We start from the raw sequence: 16,010 nt of genomic DNA, 5'->3' as shown, positions 1-16,010 counted from the left end.
AAAATCTGTTAGAATTGGGATGTTTTTCATTTTGTTTGTGATCCTCAAAGTATTTTCCCCGTTTGAGTGATGAAAGGGTTTTAGAAATAGCTAGCAGTGATGGTTGCACAGCATTGTAAATGTAATTAATGCCAGCGTAGTGATTTAAAAATACTTAAAATGGCAAATTTTGTTATATATATATTTTACTACAGTTAAAAAAATAATAATGTAATATCCCAAAACCACCAAATTGAACGCTTTGGGTGAATTGTATGATGTGTGACTTTTATCTCAATAAAGCGGTTAAAAAAGAAAGAAAAGCAGGCAGGGAGGCAGGAAGGGGAAAAAGTGATGCCATCTGGGGAAACTGAACAGTCACAAGACAGGCAAGAGAGAGATTTTTCAATGTCTATCCTTTGCACCTTTTTAGTTTTGAACTGTGTTGCATGTTTTACATTTTCAAAAAGTAAATTACATATTTTTAAAATAAAAGCAGGCAAGGTCCCTTGTTCAAAAATTATTAAGAATTTCAAGATGTGGACTGCAGAGCCTTAAATCAGCTGTGGGGTCCTTCTGAGTGTGGGCCCCTGTGTAACCTCGGAGGTGGCATGTCATGGAGCCAGCCCTGTCCTGTAGCACCGAGAATCCTTGCTTCTAAATTTTCTTGCTAAAAGCTACATTTGCAGAAAATCATAAATTCAAGTCAATCAAAAATACCAGTAGACATTCTGCTTATTTCCTTTTCCACCCCTGTTGGGGCAACAGAATGGAGCAGGTTGCGATCCTTGCCCACAGCTGGAGCTGTGGCCGCCTCTGCTGCCCTGGCCCTTCACTGCCCCCACCGAGCAGCTCGAAGGAGCAGTGTGGATGTCCCACAGCCCCTCCTGAACTGGGTTTCCGAGGGAGTCACTCTCATTAACGCCGTGTGGCCTGTACAAGGACCTTCGTGTATTATCTCATTCAGACCTTACCTCTGCTCAGTTTGCAGGTGGGGACACTGAGCTCCAAGGTCACACAGGGATGGGCATCTGCACACTCTTAACCCCTGGCCAGACCCCATGGGAAAGCCTGGCCCAGGCCAGCAGGGCTCATAACCAAGGGGAGCAGGAGGGGTGACAGAGTACACGCATGCTGGGATCCTGACTCCAGGGCCTGCTGGAGAGGACTGGCCATCCACCTAGTGGTGGCCAGCTATAGGTGACCCTCGCAGGCCCTGGATTATCAGATCTCCCATCTTAGAGGAGATGCTGGAAAGTCACACGTGAGGGGGGGTCTGCAGTGTTTTCCAGGGCTGGCCCACCGTGTAACAAATGCACCTGAGGCCTGTCCCAGCCCACAGACCCAAGCAGGGGGCTTCCCCGGGCCTGGCGCCTCCTTCACTTTCCCCAGCTCCAGCCTCCTCATAGCACCCATGAGCAAGTTGGAGATGGCCCCACATGGACACCGGCTTGCCAGCTGAGGGCGTGCAGGCCAAATTCAGGAAGGCACGCATGAGAGCCGCCACCCGCCTCCATGCTGCACGATGCTGCCCGACCTCCAGGCCCCCCTCACTTGGTGATGGTGAGCAGTGTGGCCTGGGACGTAACATCCCAGATCTTAATGCTCCTGTCCAGCGAGACCGAAGCCACCTTCTGGCTGTCGGGGTCGAAGCAGCAGGCCATGACCGACCTTTCATGATGATCTGAGGCAGAGGGAAAAAGACCATTTACGCATGTTCCACATTCTGGGCCCCACACTTCACGTGGCCCAGAGACTCCCCCACTCCTCCAAACAGCGACAATGTCACAGAAACACAATTCCAGCTTTCACAAGGGACTGTTCACTCACGCAAATATTTCCCAAGTCCCTACTATGTGCCAGGCTTTGAACAAGAGCACAGCTGAACTGCTGCCTGCCCCACAGAGCTCCCAGTCTGATGAGGAGACACCCCGCTGCAGGCAACGACCCACAGCACGCCAGGGGCCAGGAGAGGAGGGTACAGCACATCCCGGCTCCTGGCCAGCTGAAGCCTGGCCCAGCCCCAAGAGGTCAAGGAAGGGCCCTGAAGTTAGCAAGGGCCGCAGGAAAGGAGGAATGTTTCAGGCAGAAGGAACAGCAGTGTGTGCAAGTGCAAAGGCCCAGAGGTGGGACAGAGCATGGAGAAGCATGGTGTGAGGATAGGTAGAGTATGAGGAGATGCATTAAGGGGAAAATGCAAGCTATGGGGCTGTACGTATCATGGCTCAGTGTTGACAACTATAAACAAAGCCCATATGGGAGCTAGCATTGTGTGTATGCAAACACACACACACACACACACACACACACAGAGTTCAGGAAGGCCACCCAGCAACACATTGTTACTAATAGGCAGCTCTGGAGAGGAGACCAGACAGGAACAGCAGGCTTACACTTTTTACTTTACACACTTACCAACATTTTTACAGTGATCACACATTTTTCCAACTTTTTGTTTTGAGAGAACTGTCAAACCACAAGCGGTCATAAAGAATAATACGGAGGGATCTGTGTGCCGGTCACCTGGCTTCCCCCAATGGTGACACCGTGCATAATGATCACACAGGATCACAGCCAGAAAGTTGACATAGGATGATTTTTTTCAATAGATGGCATTCTATTGTTTTTAATCATCTTACTTTGTTTCTTTCTACTTAACAATTAATAATGATAATATTGTTAATCATCAGTATGTGTAAAACACTAGAATAAACACTTTATGTGAATTAATAATCATGATTATTTTTGTACTTTAAAAATACAGGTAAAAGCATAGTGAAGGCTGAGCTTCCACTTAGTGAAAGATTGGGAGTTCAATGTCCACGTGAGGCTGGAGCAGAGCATTGCTTTGTTTATTACAAGCGTGAGACTGGACAGGGCTTCACTGATGAGGAGCAGTCTTGGTTTTAACTGCTGGGGCTTCTATCAACCAGTGTCCCCTCAATGACGGGGTTCACACCACTAGAGTGTCACTAAATAAAGCAGTGGGAAGTGGCTGTCAGGGAAGTGACAAGCAGCTGTTAACAAGGCACACAAAACAGAGGAGGGAGTCCATGCAAACTCACCTTTGATGTGTGACACAGTGGTGGCATTTTTCGCATCTGTTATACAGATTCCGCAGTCCACATCCAAGCCTGAGACCACATATTTACCATCAGGAGAAAACTTACAGGAGGCTATGAAGGTTTCGTGACTGATCTCCCACTGAAACGGGGCAACAATCAAAAGGTTGTCTTCTCACCAGCCCAGCTGTCCCGCAGAACTTTCTGCCGTGATGGAAATGTTCCATGGATGCACTGTCCAATATGCTAGGCACTGGCCACATGTGGCCATGGAGCATTTGTAATGGGTTAGTATAAATAAGGAGCTGAATTTTTGTTTAGTTTTAACTAATCAATTTAATTAACAAGTGTAATTAACGCATCTGTGTGCAGGACAGATGACCAAGGATAGAGAGAGCACCCAGCAGAACTGGCAGCGAGGTTCTAGTAACGGCCAACTTTATTACCGTGCCATTTGATAAACAAGTGTTTATTGAGTGTCTGCCCTGTGCCTGGCACCATGGACAAGACACTGCAGCCCCAGCCCCTTGGGCAGCTCACGGTTCCCTGGGGGAGGCTGGCACCAAACCACGAGAAGGGGACAATGAGCTGCTCAATGTTCAAGGAAAGGATCTTCTCTCTGTCTGCTATAAATTATGGTATTGCCATTGTGAGAATTTTAAAATAGGCCCTCCAATTCTTTGACAGTCCTCTCTCCAAATAGTGGAGCCTAATTCCCTGCCCTTTGAGTGTGGGCTGGGCTTAGTGACTCCCTCCCAGTGAATAGAACATGGCAGAAGTGACAGTGTATGACAGAAACCACACCTTCCTCCTTGCCCTCTCCTGGATCGCTTGTTCTGGGGGAGTGAACTGCCACGTCCTGAGGATGTGCAAGCAGCCCTATGGAGAAACCCACTTGGAGGGAAACTGAGGCTCCGGCCAATGGCCATGTGAGTGCGCCATCTTGGAAGGGGATCCTCAGCCCCAACTGAGCCTTCAGATGACGGCAGCCCCAGATGACGTCTCAACTGTGACCTCACAAGAGACCTGAGCCACAACCACCCAGCCAAGCTGCTCCTAGATTTCTGACTGTCAGAAACTGTGAGATATGTGCTTGTTGTTTGAAACTGCTACGTTTTTTAGTAATTTGTCCAGCAGCAGTGGATAATTAATTCGACCTATATCTGGCAAGTGGCATGGGTGGCTTGTGCAACAAAAATAAACAAAAGTACTAAAAAAACGTTTAAAGAAGAAAAAGAGGGGCCGGCTCCGTGGCCGAGTGGTTAAGTTCGCGCCCTCCGCTGCGGCGGCCCAGGGTTCGGATCCTGGGCACGGACATGACACCACTCGTCAGGCCATGTTGAGGCGGTGTCCCACATCCCACAACTAGAAAGACATGTAACTAAGATATACAACTGTGTACAGGGGGGGTTTGGGGAGATAAAGCAGAAAAGAAAAAGGAAGATTGGCAACAGTTGTTAGCCCAGGTGCCAATCTTTAATAAAAAAAAAAAAAAAGAAAAAGAAAATCATTTCAAATAGAAAAACTGGCTAGAGACAAGAGCAGGAAATTTACAAATGACGAAATAAACATTTGGAAAAATGCTCAAAATCAGGAGTAATCAATGCTAATCTTATTTTTCACCTACCAAACTGGCTAAAAAAATTTTAAATCATGGTATCTGGCATGTAAGGGGAGGGGACGGTGAGCTCTCCTCCGGTGCTTAGGGTATGAGATGGCACAGGTTTCTGGAAGGTGATTTAAAAAGCTCCATGTTTCTATACCAAATTAGCAATAAAATCCAGCTATATACCCTAAAAGAGATCGGGGCATTAAAAAATGATACACAAACTTTCCTCATCGTAGCATTGTTTACGATGGAGAAAAGGGAAAGCAGCCTTAACGTCCTCGAACAAGGATGGAGAAATACACACGACCTATCTACCTTGGGGAATCCACGTGTCCATTAAAAAGGATGATGTCGACGGATGCTTATTCACCATTCCTTAAGTGGGAAAAAAGTCAGGGTCCAGAAAGTGTGTATATCATGACACTATGTTGCGTACAGAACATACTTGCCTGTGTTCATATGCAAACACGTATAGGAAAAGAGACACCAAGATGTCCACTATAACTTCTGGGGGTTGTACAGTTTTTATTGCTGGGTTGTTTTTTTTTTTAAACTTCGCTTATCTTGTCTTCCTAAAAATTTTTTACAACGAATGTCAATTGATCTTTGCACTAAGAAGAAAGATTGTTTTTTAAGAAGAGAAAAGAGGAGGAAGGGAGAGGAGAGGCGATGGAGCTGCTGGTCAGAGGGTGTCGGCCATGGGACAGGAGGCCCTGAGGAGGTCCCTGAGCAGGCCGGGGCTGCTTGGGTCTGGGGGCGGGAGAGACGCAGGATCTCAGGGTGGTTTGGGTGAGTGAGTGGTGGCTGCCTCCAAGATGGAGAACAGACTGGGAAGGGCCCAGCACCCTCCTGCTTGGGCCATGCGGCCTTTGTCCCATGGCCTCAGCACTGCTTCCTGCCTCATCAAGTGCAAACACCCCACAGGAGAGGGTCTCCTCTCCCTTCTCTCCAGTGCACTTCCCTCGGCCTGGCACGCCATGCCTCCTGCCCCCACCTCCGCTTCTTCCCGTGTGTCCGTCCTTCCCACCCTCCAAACAGCCCTCCTTCTGGCTGCCGCAGGAAGCTTTCCTTCCCCGACACCCGCCCTGCATCATCTGGGGTCTCTGAGAAAATTCTCTCCCGGAAGCCTGGGCTCTCTTCCCACCCCACGTCCAGCCCAAGCTGCCTACAGCCCAGCAAGGCCCATGCCGTGACGCTTCCACGGGACAGGGCAGACTCACCAGCAGCTTGCCTGTTTCAAGGTCCCAAGCCTTCACGGTTTTGTCATAGGATGCTGCAACAATTCTGGAAATAAAATGAAAAACATCAGATCTTAATGATCCAGACAATTGTGCCTATGGTTTCTACAAAAAAAGCCAAAGAAAATTCTTCATTGAAAATGTCTCTACTATATTTAGGACCCAGATGGAAAATTGTAACTGAATCTTTCTAAAGATGCTCCATGAGCCCCCTGGAGAGCAGTGGGCTCTCCCTGCAAACAGAGAGAATCTCACTGCAGCGCAGGCTCTAATCCCTCGGCCACCCAGGTATGTTCTTTCACATCCAGGGTGTTAAAGGCGTCATTTCTCCTGTTCCATAACTGACTGTCCTCTGCTAAGGGCGGATCCGCGCCTCACAAGGACCAGCCATTTCCTTCTCTGCTCACAGGTCTTTCTTCTTACAGGAAGATATTTTGACAGCTACTTTCATTCTGAAATGTTTTCTTGTACATTTAGTAAAAATAATATAAATGTACCTTTCTTATATTGCATCCTGGAGCAATCTTTGTCCTCTATATAAGATAAATTCCCAGGAAGCTTAAATACCGTACTAGCTTTTACTATCATACTAGGTTTGTAGCTGTTGCTCAAGGTAAGAGTAAATCCATTTTAAAGCAATTCCCTTGTCTTCGAAAGGCCCATCTCTCACCCATGTGAGGGGACTTAAGCAAATGCATCCCAGAGGCTTGTGTCAGTGTGTCACTGTCCCCCAGCCCCGACTCCTCCCAGGTGACAGCTTGGGCATGCCTCTGCTCTCTGGGCCTCAGCTTCCTCTGTGACATTATATTGCATCCCAGAGGGCCTGGATTAAATTGCTAAGGCCCCTAGCAGCTACCACAGTCCCCACGTGGGACTGTGGAAAAGACACTCTATGAAGAAAATTCAGGCTGGCTGTGTCTCAGCCACAATAAATTTTGTCTTTTTAGCATTTTTAATTTTCAGAGTTGTCACAAAATGGAAGCCATGAGACCAATACAGGGAAGCATGGTTGCGTTTGCTTAAAAAATGAAAAGCCGGGGCCGGCGGGTGGCGCAGCAGTTAAGTGTGCACATTCCATTTTGGTGGCCCTGGGTTTGCAGGTTCGGATCCTGGGTGCGGACATGGCACCACTTGGCATGCCATGCTGGGGTAGGCGTCCCACATATAAAGTAGAGGAAGATGAGTATGGATGTCAGCTCAGGGCCAGTCTTCCTCAGCAAAAAGAGGAGGATTGGCAGCAGTTAGCTCAGGGCTAATCTTCCTGAAAAAAACGAAAAGCCATCCCTGGTGTGCCTCACACTGGCCTGCCGCCCTGCCCGGCTCCTGAGCAGTGGAAAGTGAGGGAAAGCCACCTTCTGCTGTCAGCCGTGACGCTGCACTCTAACACAGGTCCTTCGGGACTGGGCTTGAAATCCTGCACGACAGATCCGTCCATAGCATCCTCAAACCAGAGGGAGAGAGAGCAAGAGAGAGCGAGAGGTCACCGAGGCACTGGCTGAGTTGTGATCTGAGTTGAACAGCAAAGTGTGAGAAGTGGTGGTGCTGTGACTCGCCCAGCTCAGGAGTGCAAAAGGACTTTCCCACCCTCTCCCCAGAGAAGGAAGGACACCCCCGCCATCCACAGCCTCCCCTCCATTCCACAGGCCCCCGCTGGACACAGGCCTCTCGGTGGGGGCTGCAACAGAAAATGTTCTCATTCTCTACTGGCTAAAGAGGTTTTGCAGAACGTAGCAGTATCTTTAAAGAAATTTTAAAAAGTTTACACCCTTTGACACAGCAATTCTACTCTGAAGGGTCTCTCGTAAGGAGGTAGTCAGAACTGCGAGAAAAGATTCATTACATGTGATAGGGGACAGCAAACACACTGGCCACAGTCTACGCGCCCATTGGGCGGGGACGGGGAAAAGGAATTCCAGCACCGCCCACAGTGAGGGCCAGCAGTGTCACCTCGCTGCAGGGTAATAACTAGAGAACAACACGGGACCAAACAGGGCGATAACCAGAGAGCATCACGAAACCAAGCAGGGCGAGAACTAGAGAGCATCACGGACCAAGCAGGGCGAGAACTAGAGAGCATCACGGAAACCAAGCAGGGTAACAACTAGAAAACATCACGGGACCAAGCAGAGTAATAAGTAGACAATGTGATGAGATAAAGCAGTGTACCAATGTGAAGGGTGCCTGTTGTAGCAGAGATGAAATATTTTCAGTAAGAAATATGCCAACAGTTTTTGAGGATAAGCAGGTATGGAAAGTCCCCTTGAAATGATTGTTGTTGATAAAACTACAAATTCCTAGAAAGGTCTAGTTATATGAAATTATCGTGCACAGCTGGGCCAGATTTGGCCTGAACAGGGCAGGCCAGTGACAATACTCCCTGATATGCAGAGACCACTTTGCAAGAAGACCCCAAGGCCTGCTGGGAGGCAAAGGACTCTGTCTCGGGGTCCCAAAACCACCCCCAGGTTTGGTGATTCTCCAGGACCCACAGGAATCTGCATCTGGCCACACTCAGGGCTCTGATTTGTGGCCAAAGGACACACAGCAACATCAGCAGAAGGAAAGGCACACGGGGCAAAGTTTGAGAAAACCAGACACGGGCTGCCAAGACTCTCTCCCAGTGGGTCACACTGGACATGCTGAATTTCCCCAGCAACCACTCATAACAACACACATGAGGTGTTGTCCACCAGGGAGGTGCACCTGTGCCAAGGGGCCCAGGGTTTTTATCGGGGGCTGGTCACATGGGCACCCTCTTGCATGCACCGAGATTCCAGACTCCAGAAGGAAAGTGGGTGTTCAGCATAATCAGCATGGTTTGCGCAAACAGTCCAGGCACAGTGAGCCCCTGCATCACTTAGGGGATGTTTCATATGATTTCAGGACACTGTTAAGCCACCAAGTTCCCAGAGGTCAGCCAAGGTCAGCTTTCTAGCAGGCCTCTCCAAGAACGGGGGTTGCAGGCTGCCATGTGAACTCCTTGCTGTACAAACCCAGCCCCCAGCCCCTGTTCCATAAGACTTGAAACAGTGGGGTTGTGTTTGGATGAACCCAGCAGGCCCTAGTCAAAGCCCGCTGGCAGGAAGAGACAACAGCAATCCAGAAGAAGAACTCACCGGCGCCAGAAGACTTCCCGGCAGGGGGCCCAGGCTCTTGAGTCCAATGGCTTGGGAAAAAAGGGCTGGTTCGGACAGCCTGTGACCCCACCTCCCTGGCTGTGTGTTGCTCTAGGACTAACGTGTGACCAGGAACTAAGAAAATGATCATCACGATGCCTGGGACTGAGGCCCACTGCAGTCTGTGCAGGGCCCCAGGCGAGCTAAGGGCAGCCCTAGAGAAGACCAGTGTCCACAGGGCTGCAGGGGTCCAGCGTTCAACAGTGACTCCACACGGCCAAGAGAAGGAACAGCGGCCGGCACAGGTAACTTGGAAAATGTGCACGGATGCAAGTCCTTTGGCAGGAGATACATGACCATAGAAGCCAGATTTTGTTAGTGAATTCCAAAGACAGTAGAAATGTCTCTGTTTTGTATTGAATGTTTCTTGAAACAAATGCGCCGTTGGCCAGGGGTGTGGACAAAATTGATAAAAACATAAAAGACAGCTCCCTCTTCCCTTGGTGTTTGGAAGCAAGGGCCGCCCCTGCAGAGTCAGACAGGTTAAGGGGGAAACTGCTCGGACTTTGAATGGATGGGAAACAAGGGGCTCTAACAAATAGCTGGAAAAATAAAGATGTGACAGTATTTGTATCCCAGGTTTATTATGGTCATGTAAGCAGTATTTCTGTATGGTTTCAATTTCGTAAATGGGTGTATATGTGTGAGAACAAGAAAAAAAAGATACACCCCAATATTTTCACAAAGGTTAACTCGGGGGTCATGGAATGATGATTTTTTCCTTCTTCTTTGTGTTTTATCTCAAGTAAGCACAACTTCTATGTGTTTATTTGTAATAAAACCATATGACCTCTGTCATATGAGAAAACTACCAAAGTTATTTTTGAAATGACTAGAAAGAAATGTGCCAACATATTGGAGGGACATTGGGCGCGGGATTAAGAGTGATGTTTTCCCCAGCTTCGTCATACATTTATAGACTCTGCAAATGAGTCACAATGATCTGCAATTAAGGGAAAGGGAGCTTTTAAAAGGTTAAATCAGATGTTTGGGTTTGGGATGGGGTTGAGAGGAAAGACTGGAGATGGGCAGCAATGAGAGAGGGGGAGAGATGGCAGAGGCAAGGGGACATTTTGGCCAAGGGAGAAGCTGGCTATGTGGGGCAACGGCTTAGTCATCTACTCGTGCCATGAGAGCTGCAGTTGGGGCAGGAGAGCCAAGGAAGAGCCAGCAGAAGGGATGAAGATGTGGGGAGAGAACCCGGGGGAGGAAAGAGGGCTTCTTGGAGGGGGCAGTCAATGGGGCCAGTCCAGGCAGGAAGCCCAGAGAACTGGCGATTCTGCAAGTAGAGGTGAAGGGGTGAAGGGGGGCAGAGGGAGGGAGCAGCCTGGAGAAAGAAGTGGAAGGGGGTAGGGCTGTGGGTGAGGCAGGTGTCAAGGACACCTGGACAGGCCCAAGCGAGACTGCCCAAGTGAGTCCTGGATGTGGGCATGGAATAGGCAGGGAGCAAGGGCCATGAGGCCGCCATTGGGAACCGAGGACACCTCGATGGATGGTCCCTAATCTTGGGACAAGAAGGGAAAACTGGTAGATTTCCCCTTATAGAGACAAGAGCCCTTTGGCCAAAACAGACAGAAACCCCCGTGAGTCCTTCCACTGACTCAAAAGATGAGAAGAGTGTGGGAAGGATTCAAAGATGGCAAAGTAAAGTTCACACTTGGAGAGTTCCCAACTCCCTTCCCCTGGGTGAGGACCACAGCAGAGACGCCCTGGCCCCTGGGGCTTCTCAGTCACCCCCGAGGGTTCGGAAAGGGATTAAGGCTCCAGCAGGACCCAGCAGTTTCCCCAACAAGGAGATCGTGGGGCTAAGGAGGGGGGTGTGGATTTATAGGGGCCACAGCAGAAGTGGGGAGTGGATGTCTGTGGGGACCTGGTGTGGGCCAGGCAGGCCCTGGGGCGGCCCCAGCAGGCAGCAGGTCCTGTGAGGCAGGGGAGGTTCAGGGAGGCCCCGGACGTCATGTAACCACCCAGGGTCACACAGCTGTTGGGTCCCAAATGTGAGGCCTGAACCACTTGGAGAATCCCCAAACACTCCTGCCTAATCCACCTGGCCTTGGTACCCACTGATGACCCAGCAGATGCTCTTCCAAGGCCATCTGGAAGGTGAGGAGCTGTCTTCCATCCAGGTACCGGATTCAGAACCCAGGAACCAGCCTTGACTCACTCCACCCTGCCCCCTCCTGCCCCTGCAGCCAGCGGAGAAGGTTAAACTCAGAACTGACTGTCCTCTGCCCTGGGCTCGGCCCAGCCACACGGTCATCTGTGACCTGGCACCCGGTGGCCATTGCCATCCTCCAGCCTTCCTCCCTCCTCACCCTCTCCTAAGTGACCAGCAATGCCGCCACACAGGCCTGCCAGGGTCTGCTGGCTATGTCCAGAAGCCTTCAGATGAGTTCTTGGTGGCCACTTCTCTGCAACCTCATCTGACCATCACATTCCTGTTCTGCTTCCTGCTTCCTGCCCCTTGGGGCACTGATCCGTGATTGGACCTACCTCTCCTAACCACCCCTCATGGACAGGTCCCAGGCTTGGCCACTTTTCTGTCTTCTGTCACCACCCAGGCATAGTCATACCATCTCTGTGGATGGAACTGAATTTCCCAAATGAGAAGGAGACCCAGAGAGATGACACGGCACAGAGACCCCAGGTAGGCCCTAGGCACAGCTGGGACCCTCCAATAAAAGGCGGGGAACTGCCAGTCCAGTGGTCTCCGTCCCCCGGTCCCGCTGTCTCCACATCAACAGCCCGACAGCAGCTACACCAACCTCCTCTCTCTCCGGCGCCTGACAGCAGGGCGAACTCTCGCCTTGCTTCTCCTGCCTGCGCTTTGCTCAGAAAGGCCTCTCCAGGTCTTTGGGATCCTTGAGCGTCTGGGAACCCAGGACTGGGCCTCTCCAGGAGAGGTGACATAAGCTTACGAGATGTTTGGGTTCCACCCAACCCCAGGCCACCTACCCACAGCTTCACGGTGCAGTCATAGGAGCCGCTGAGAAGCTTTGTGTCATCCACGCAGAAGTGACAGGAGCTCACGATGTGCTTGTGTCCCCTCATAATCTTAAATGGGATCTGAAAAAAAGACAGAATGAGCTCAGCGGTTGCAGAATACAAGATCAGTATAGAAAAATCAACTGTTTTTCTATACACTTGCAATGAACGATCTGGAAAAAAGATTAAGAAAAAAATTTTTCATTTACAAAAGCATCAAAACAGGAATAGGGGCCGGCGCAGTGGCCGAGTGGTTAAGTTTGTGCGCTCCGCTCCAGTGGCCCAGGGTTTCACCGGTTTGGATCCTGGGCGCGGACATGGCACCGCTCATCAGGCCGTGCTGAGCCGGCGTCCCACATGCCACAACTAGAAGGACCCACAACTAAAAATACACAACTATGTACCGGGGGGCTTTGGGGAGAAGAAGGATAAGAAAAAAAAAAAAGATTGGCAGCAGATGTTAGCTCAGGTGCCGATCTAGAACAAGAACAACAACAAAACAGGAATAAATTTAACAAAAAAGTATAAAACTTATACTCTGAAAATTACAAAACATTGTTGAAAGAAATTTAAAAAGACCTAAATAAATGGGAAATCATCCCACGTTCATGTATTAGCAGACTTACTATTGTGAAGATGAAAACATCCTCCAAAATGATCTACAGAGTCAACACCATCCCATCAAAATCCCAACTGATTTCTTTTTCAAAACTGACAAACTCATCCTAAAATTTATACGGAAACTCAAAGAAAGCAGAATAACCAAAAAAATCTAGAAAAAGAACAAAGGTGGAGGACTCACGATTCCCAATTTCAAAACTTACTACACACAAAGTGACAGTGATCAAGACAGTGCAGGGCTGGCATAAAGATAGACACACAAGTCAGTGCAAATTGAATTAAGAATCCAGAAATAAGCCCTCATAATTTTGGTCAAATGATTTTCAACAAGGGTGCCAAGTTAAGTGAAAAGAGAGAGAATAGTATTTTCAATAAATTATGCTGGGACAAGTGGACATCCACAAGCAAAAGAATGAAATTGGACCCTTACCTTACACCATATACAAAAATTAACTTGAAATGGATCAAAGACCTAACTGTGAGAGTCAAAACTACAAGATCCTTACAAGAAAACATAGGTAGAAATCTTTATGAACTCGATTAGGCAATGGTTTCTGAGATATGACACCAAAAGCAGAAGCAGCAGCGACAACAACAATAATAAATGGGACATTATCAATATTAAAAACTTTTGTTTTAATCAATAAATGAAAAGATAAACAAGCCAGTTTAAAAATAGGCAAAAGATCTGAACAGCCATTTCTCCAAAGAAGATATTCAAATGGTCTATAAGCACATGGAAATGTGTTCAACATCATTAGTCATTAGGGAAATGTCAATGAAAACCATCTTGGGATACCACTTCATACCCGCTAGGATGTCCATAATCACAAAGTCAGATAACAGCAAGCGTTGGCAAGAATGCGGAGAACTCGAAACTCTCATACGTTGCCGGTGGGAAAATAGTTGAGCACTTCTACAAAAAGTGAAAGATATGTGCTAATATATGATCCAGCAACTTCACTCCCAGTTATATAACTCAGAGAAATGAAAACGTATTTCCACACAAAAACTTGAACATGAGTATTCATGGCAGTATTATTCATAACAATAAAAAAATGGAAACAACCCAAATGTCCATTCACTGACGAATGAATAAATAAAATGAGGTATATCCATGCAATGGAATAGCACTGGGCACTTAAAAAGGAAATGAAGAACCTCCCCTTTCCATTCGGGCATGTAAGAAGCTTGCAAGATACCACTCCATCCTCACAGCAAGTAAAAAGCTAAACAAACTGAAAAATCAACAACTCCTCTTAGATCTGTACGACAAGTGAGGTCACAGGGCAAACTGCTGCCCCCAAAATTGGAGAGACAGAAAGATGGATACAGAGAATCCCAAGTTACCAGAGCAGAAATCCAGGAGCAGCAACCTCCACAGAACCATGATCTATAAGCACATGGAAATGGAACCAGGACCAGGACAGGGAACCCCGAACTGTAACTGACAAACGGCCAGGGGCTCAGTGAGGATAACTCTGAGAGTTAAGAACTCCAGGGCCCCCAGTCATGGGGGCCCACACACTTTTGTGAGTGTTGCCTCCAGGAACAGTCCTGGTCCTCAAAGTGAATGTCAGTGAAAAATGCCCTTGTGCTTCGGGCAGGGAGCCATTTTGTTCTTCTTAACAAGTTCTGCACTCAGGAAACTATTTAACCAGAGCCTAACCTGCTGGGATTCTATCAGAGCCTAACTGACCCAGGGGAAGGGCAATACCCAACGCCAGCCAGCTCTAGCCTTCCACATGGGAGAAGGAAAGCACCCAACTTCTGTCCACTCTGGACATCCTGTCCCCCCTGAGGAGGGGCAGGGTGCAGACTGAGAGCTCGTGTGACGTTCAGGATCCAGAGGCACAGCCCCACTAAGACTGAGACCCGCTCACAGGACCACAGAATGCTTCTGCTCCCCTACACCTCACCATCACACTACTAAGGCTTATTTACAGCAGTCCCTTTTACCCAGGACATCATGTCTGGCCATCAAGAAAATATTACAAAAGATACTAAAAAAGCAGAGAACCCAGTTTGAGGAGACAGCATAAACACAACAGCAAAATCAGACTCAGACATGGTAAGGATGTTTGAATTATCGGACCAGGAATTTAAAACAACTATAATTAATATGCTAAGTGCTCTAATGGAAAAAGTAAACAGTACGCAAGAACGCACGGGCAATGAAAGCAGAGAGATGGAAATTCTAAGATAGAACCAAAAAGAAGTGCTTCGGATCAAAAGCACTGTAACAAAAATGAAGACTATCTTTGATGGGCTTATTATTAGACTAGATGTGGCTGAGGAAAGAATCTCTGAGCTTGAGGCTGTATCGATAGAAACCTCCAAAAATGAAAAGCAAACAGAAAAAGACTGAATGAAACAGAACAGGATATCCAAGAACTGTGGGACAACTACAAAAAGTATAACATATACATAACGAAAATACCAAAAGGAGAAGAGAGAAAGGAAGAGAAGAAACATTTGAAACAATGATGACTGAGAATTTTCACCAAATTAATTTCAAACACCAAACCAAAAATCCAAGAATCTCAGAGAACACCAAACAGGACAAGTGGGGGGAAAATCGACACCTAGGTGTATCATTTCAAAGCTACTGAAGATCAAAGAGAAAGGAAAAATCCTGAAAGAATCCAGAGGAAAAAACACTTTACCAATAGAGGAGCAAAGACAAGAATTACATCCAATTTTGCCTCAGAAACCATGCAAGCATGAAGAGACTGAAGTGAAATATTTAAAGTATTGAGGAAAAAAGCTCCACCCACCTAGAAATTTGTACCCTTCAAAAGTGAAGGAGAAATAAAGACTTTCTCAGACAAACAAAATTTGAGGAAACTTGTTACCAGTAGATCTTCCTGGTAAGAAATGTTAAAAGTTCTTTAGAGAGAAGGAAAATGATATAGATCAGAAACTTGGATCTACATAAAGAAAGGAAGAGCACGAAGAAGGAATAAGCAAAGATAAAATAAAAACTTTAAATGTTCTTATTCTTTTTTTAAAAATTTTTTTCCTTTTTCTCCCCAAAGCCCCCCGGTACATAGTTGTATATTCTTAGTTGTGGGTCCTTCTAGCTTTTTCTCCCCAAAGCCCCCCAGTACATAGTTGTATATTCTTAGTTGTGGGTCCTTCTAGCTGTGGCACGTGGGATGCCGCCTCAGCGTGGCTTGATGAGTGGTGCCATGTCCGCGCCCAGGATTCGAACCGACGAAACACTGGGCCACTGCAGCAGAGCGTATGAACTTAACCACTTGGCCACAGGGCCAGCCCCAAAATGTTCTTATTCTTAATTGATCTAACAGACAACAGTTTGTTCAAAACAATAATAGCA

The 16,010-nt window shown here is 47.7% G+C and overlaps 1 protein-coding gene across 1 annotated transcript in view; it reads right to left on the bottom strand.

Moving 5' to 3' along the window:
- WDR88 (WD repeat domain 88) overlaps window positions 1–16,010 on the bottom strand; it is a 35,432-nt gene that overhangs the window by 15,279 nt on the left and 4,143 nt on the right. Inside the window, exons 2-6 of the mRNA XM_014835808.3 lie at window positions 12,020–12,130; window positions 7,241–7,329; window positions 5,871–5,934; window positions 3,045–3,183; window positions 1,534–1,663 (exon numbers count right to left, since the gene is read on the bottom strand). Of these exons, the coding sequence (XP_014691294.1) occupies window positions 1,534–1,663; window positions 3,045–3,183; window positions 5,871–5,934; window positions 7,241–7,329; window positions 12,020–12,130 (533 nt within the window). The remainder of the gene's footprint in view (window positions 1–1,533; window positions 1,664–3,044; window positions 3,184–5,870; window positions 5,935–7,240; window positions 7,330–12,019; window positions 12,131–16,010) is intronic.

The sequence above is a fragment of the Equus asinus genome, chromosome 26, assembly GCF_041296235.1.
Source record: "Equus asinus isolate D_3611 breed Donkey chromosome 26, EquAss-T2T_v2, whole genome shotgun sequence".
In the NCBI taxonomy this organism is placed as follows: Eukaryota; Metazoa; Chordata; class Mammalia; order Perissodactyla; family Equidae; genus Equus; species Equus asinus.
This window is presented reverse-complemented; position numbering and strand designations above follow the sequence as displayed.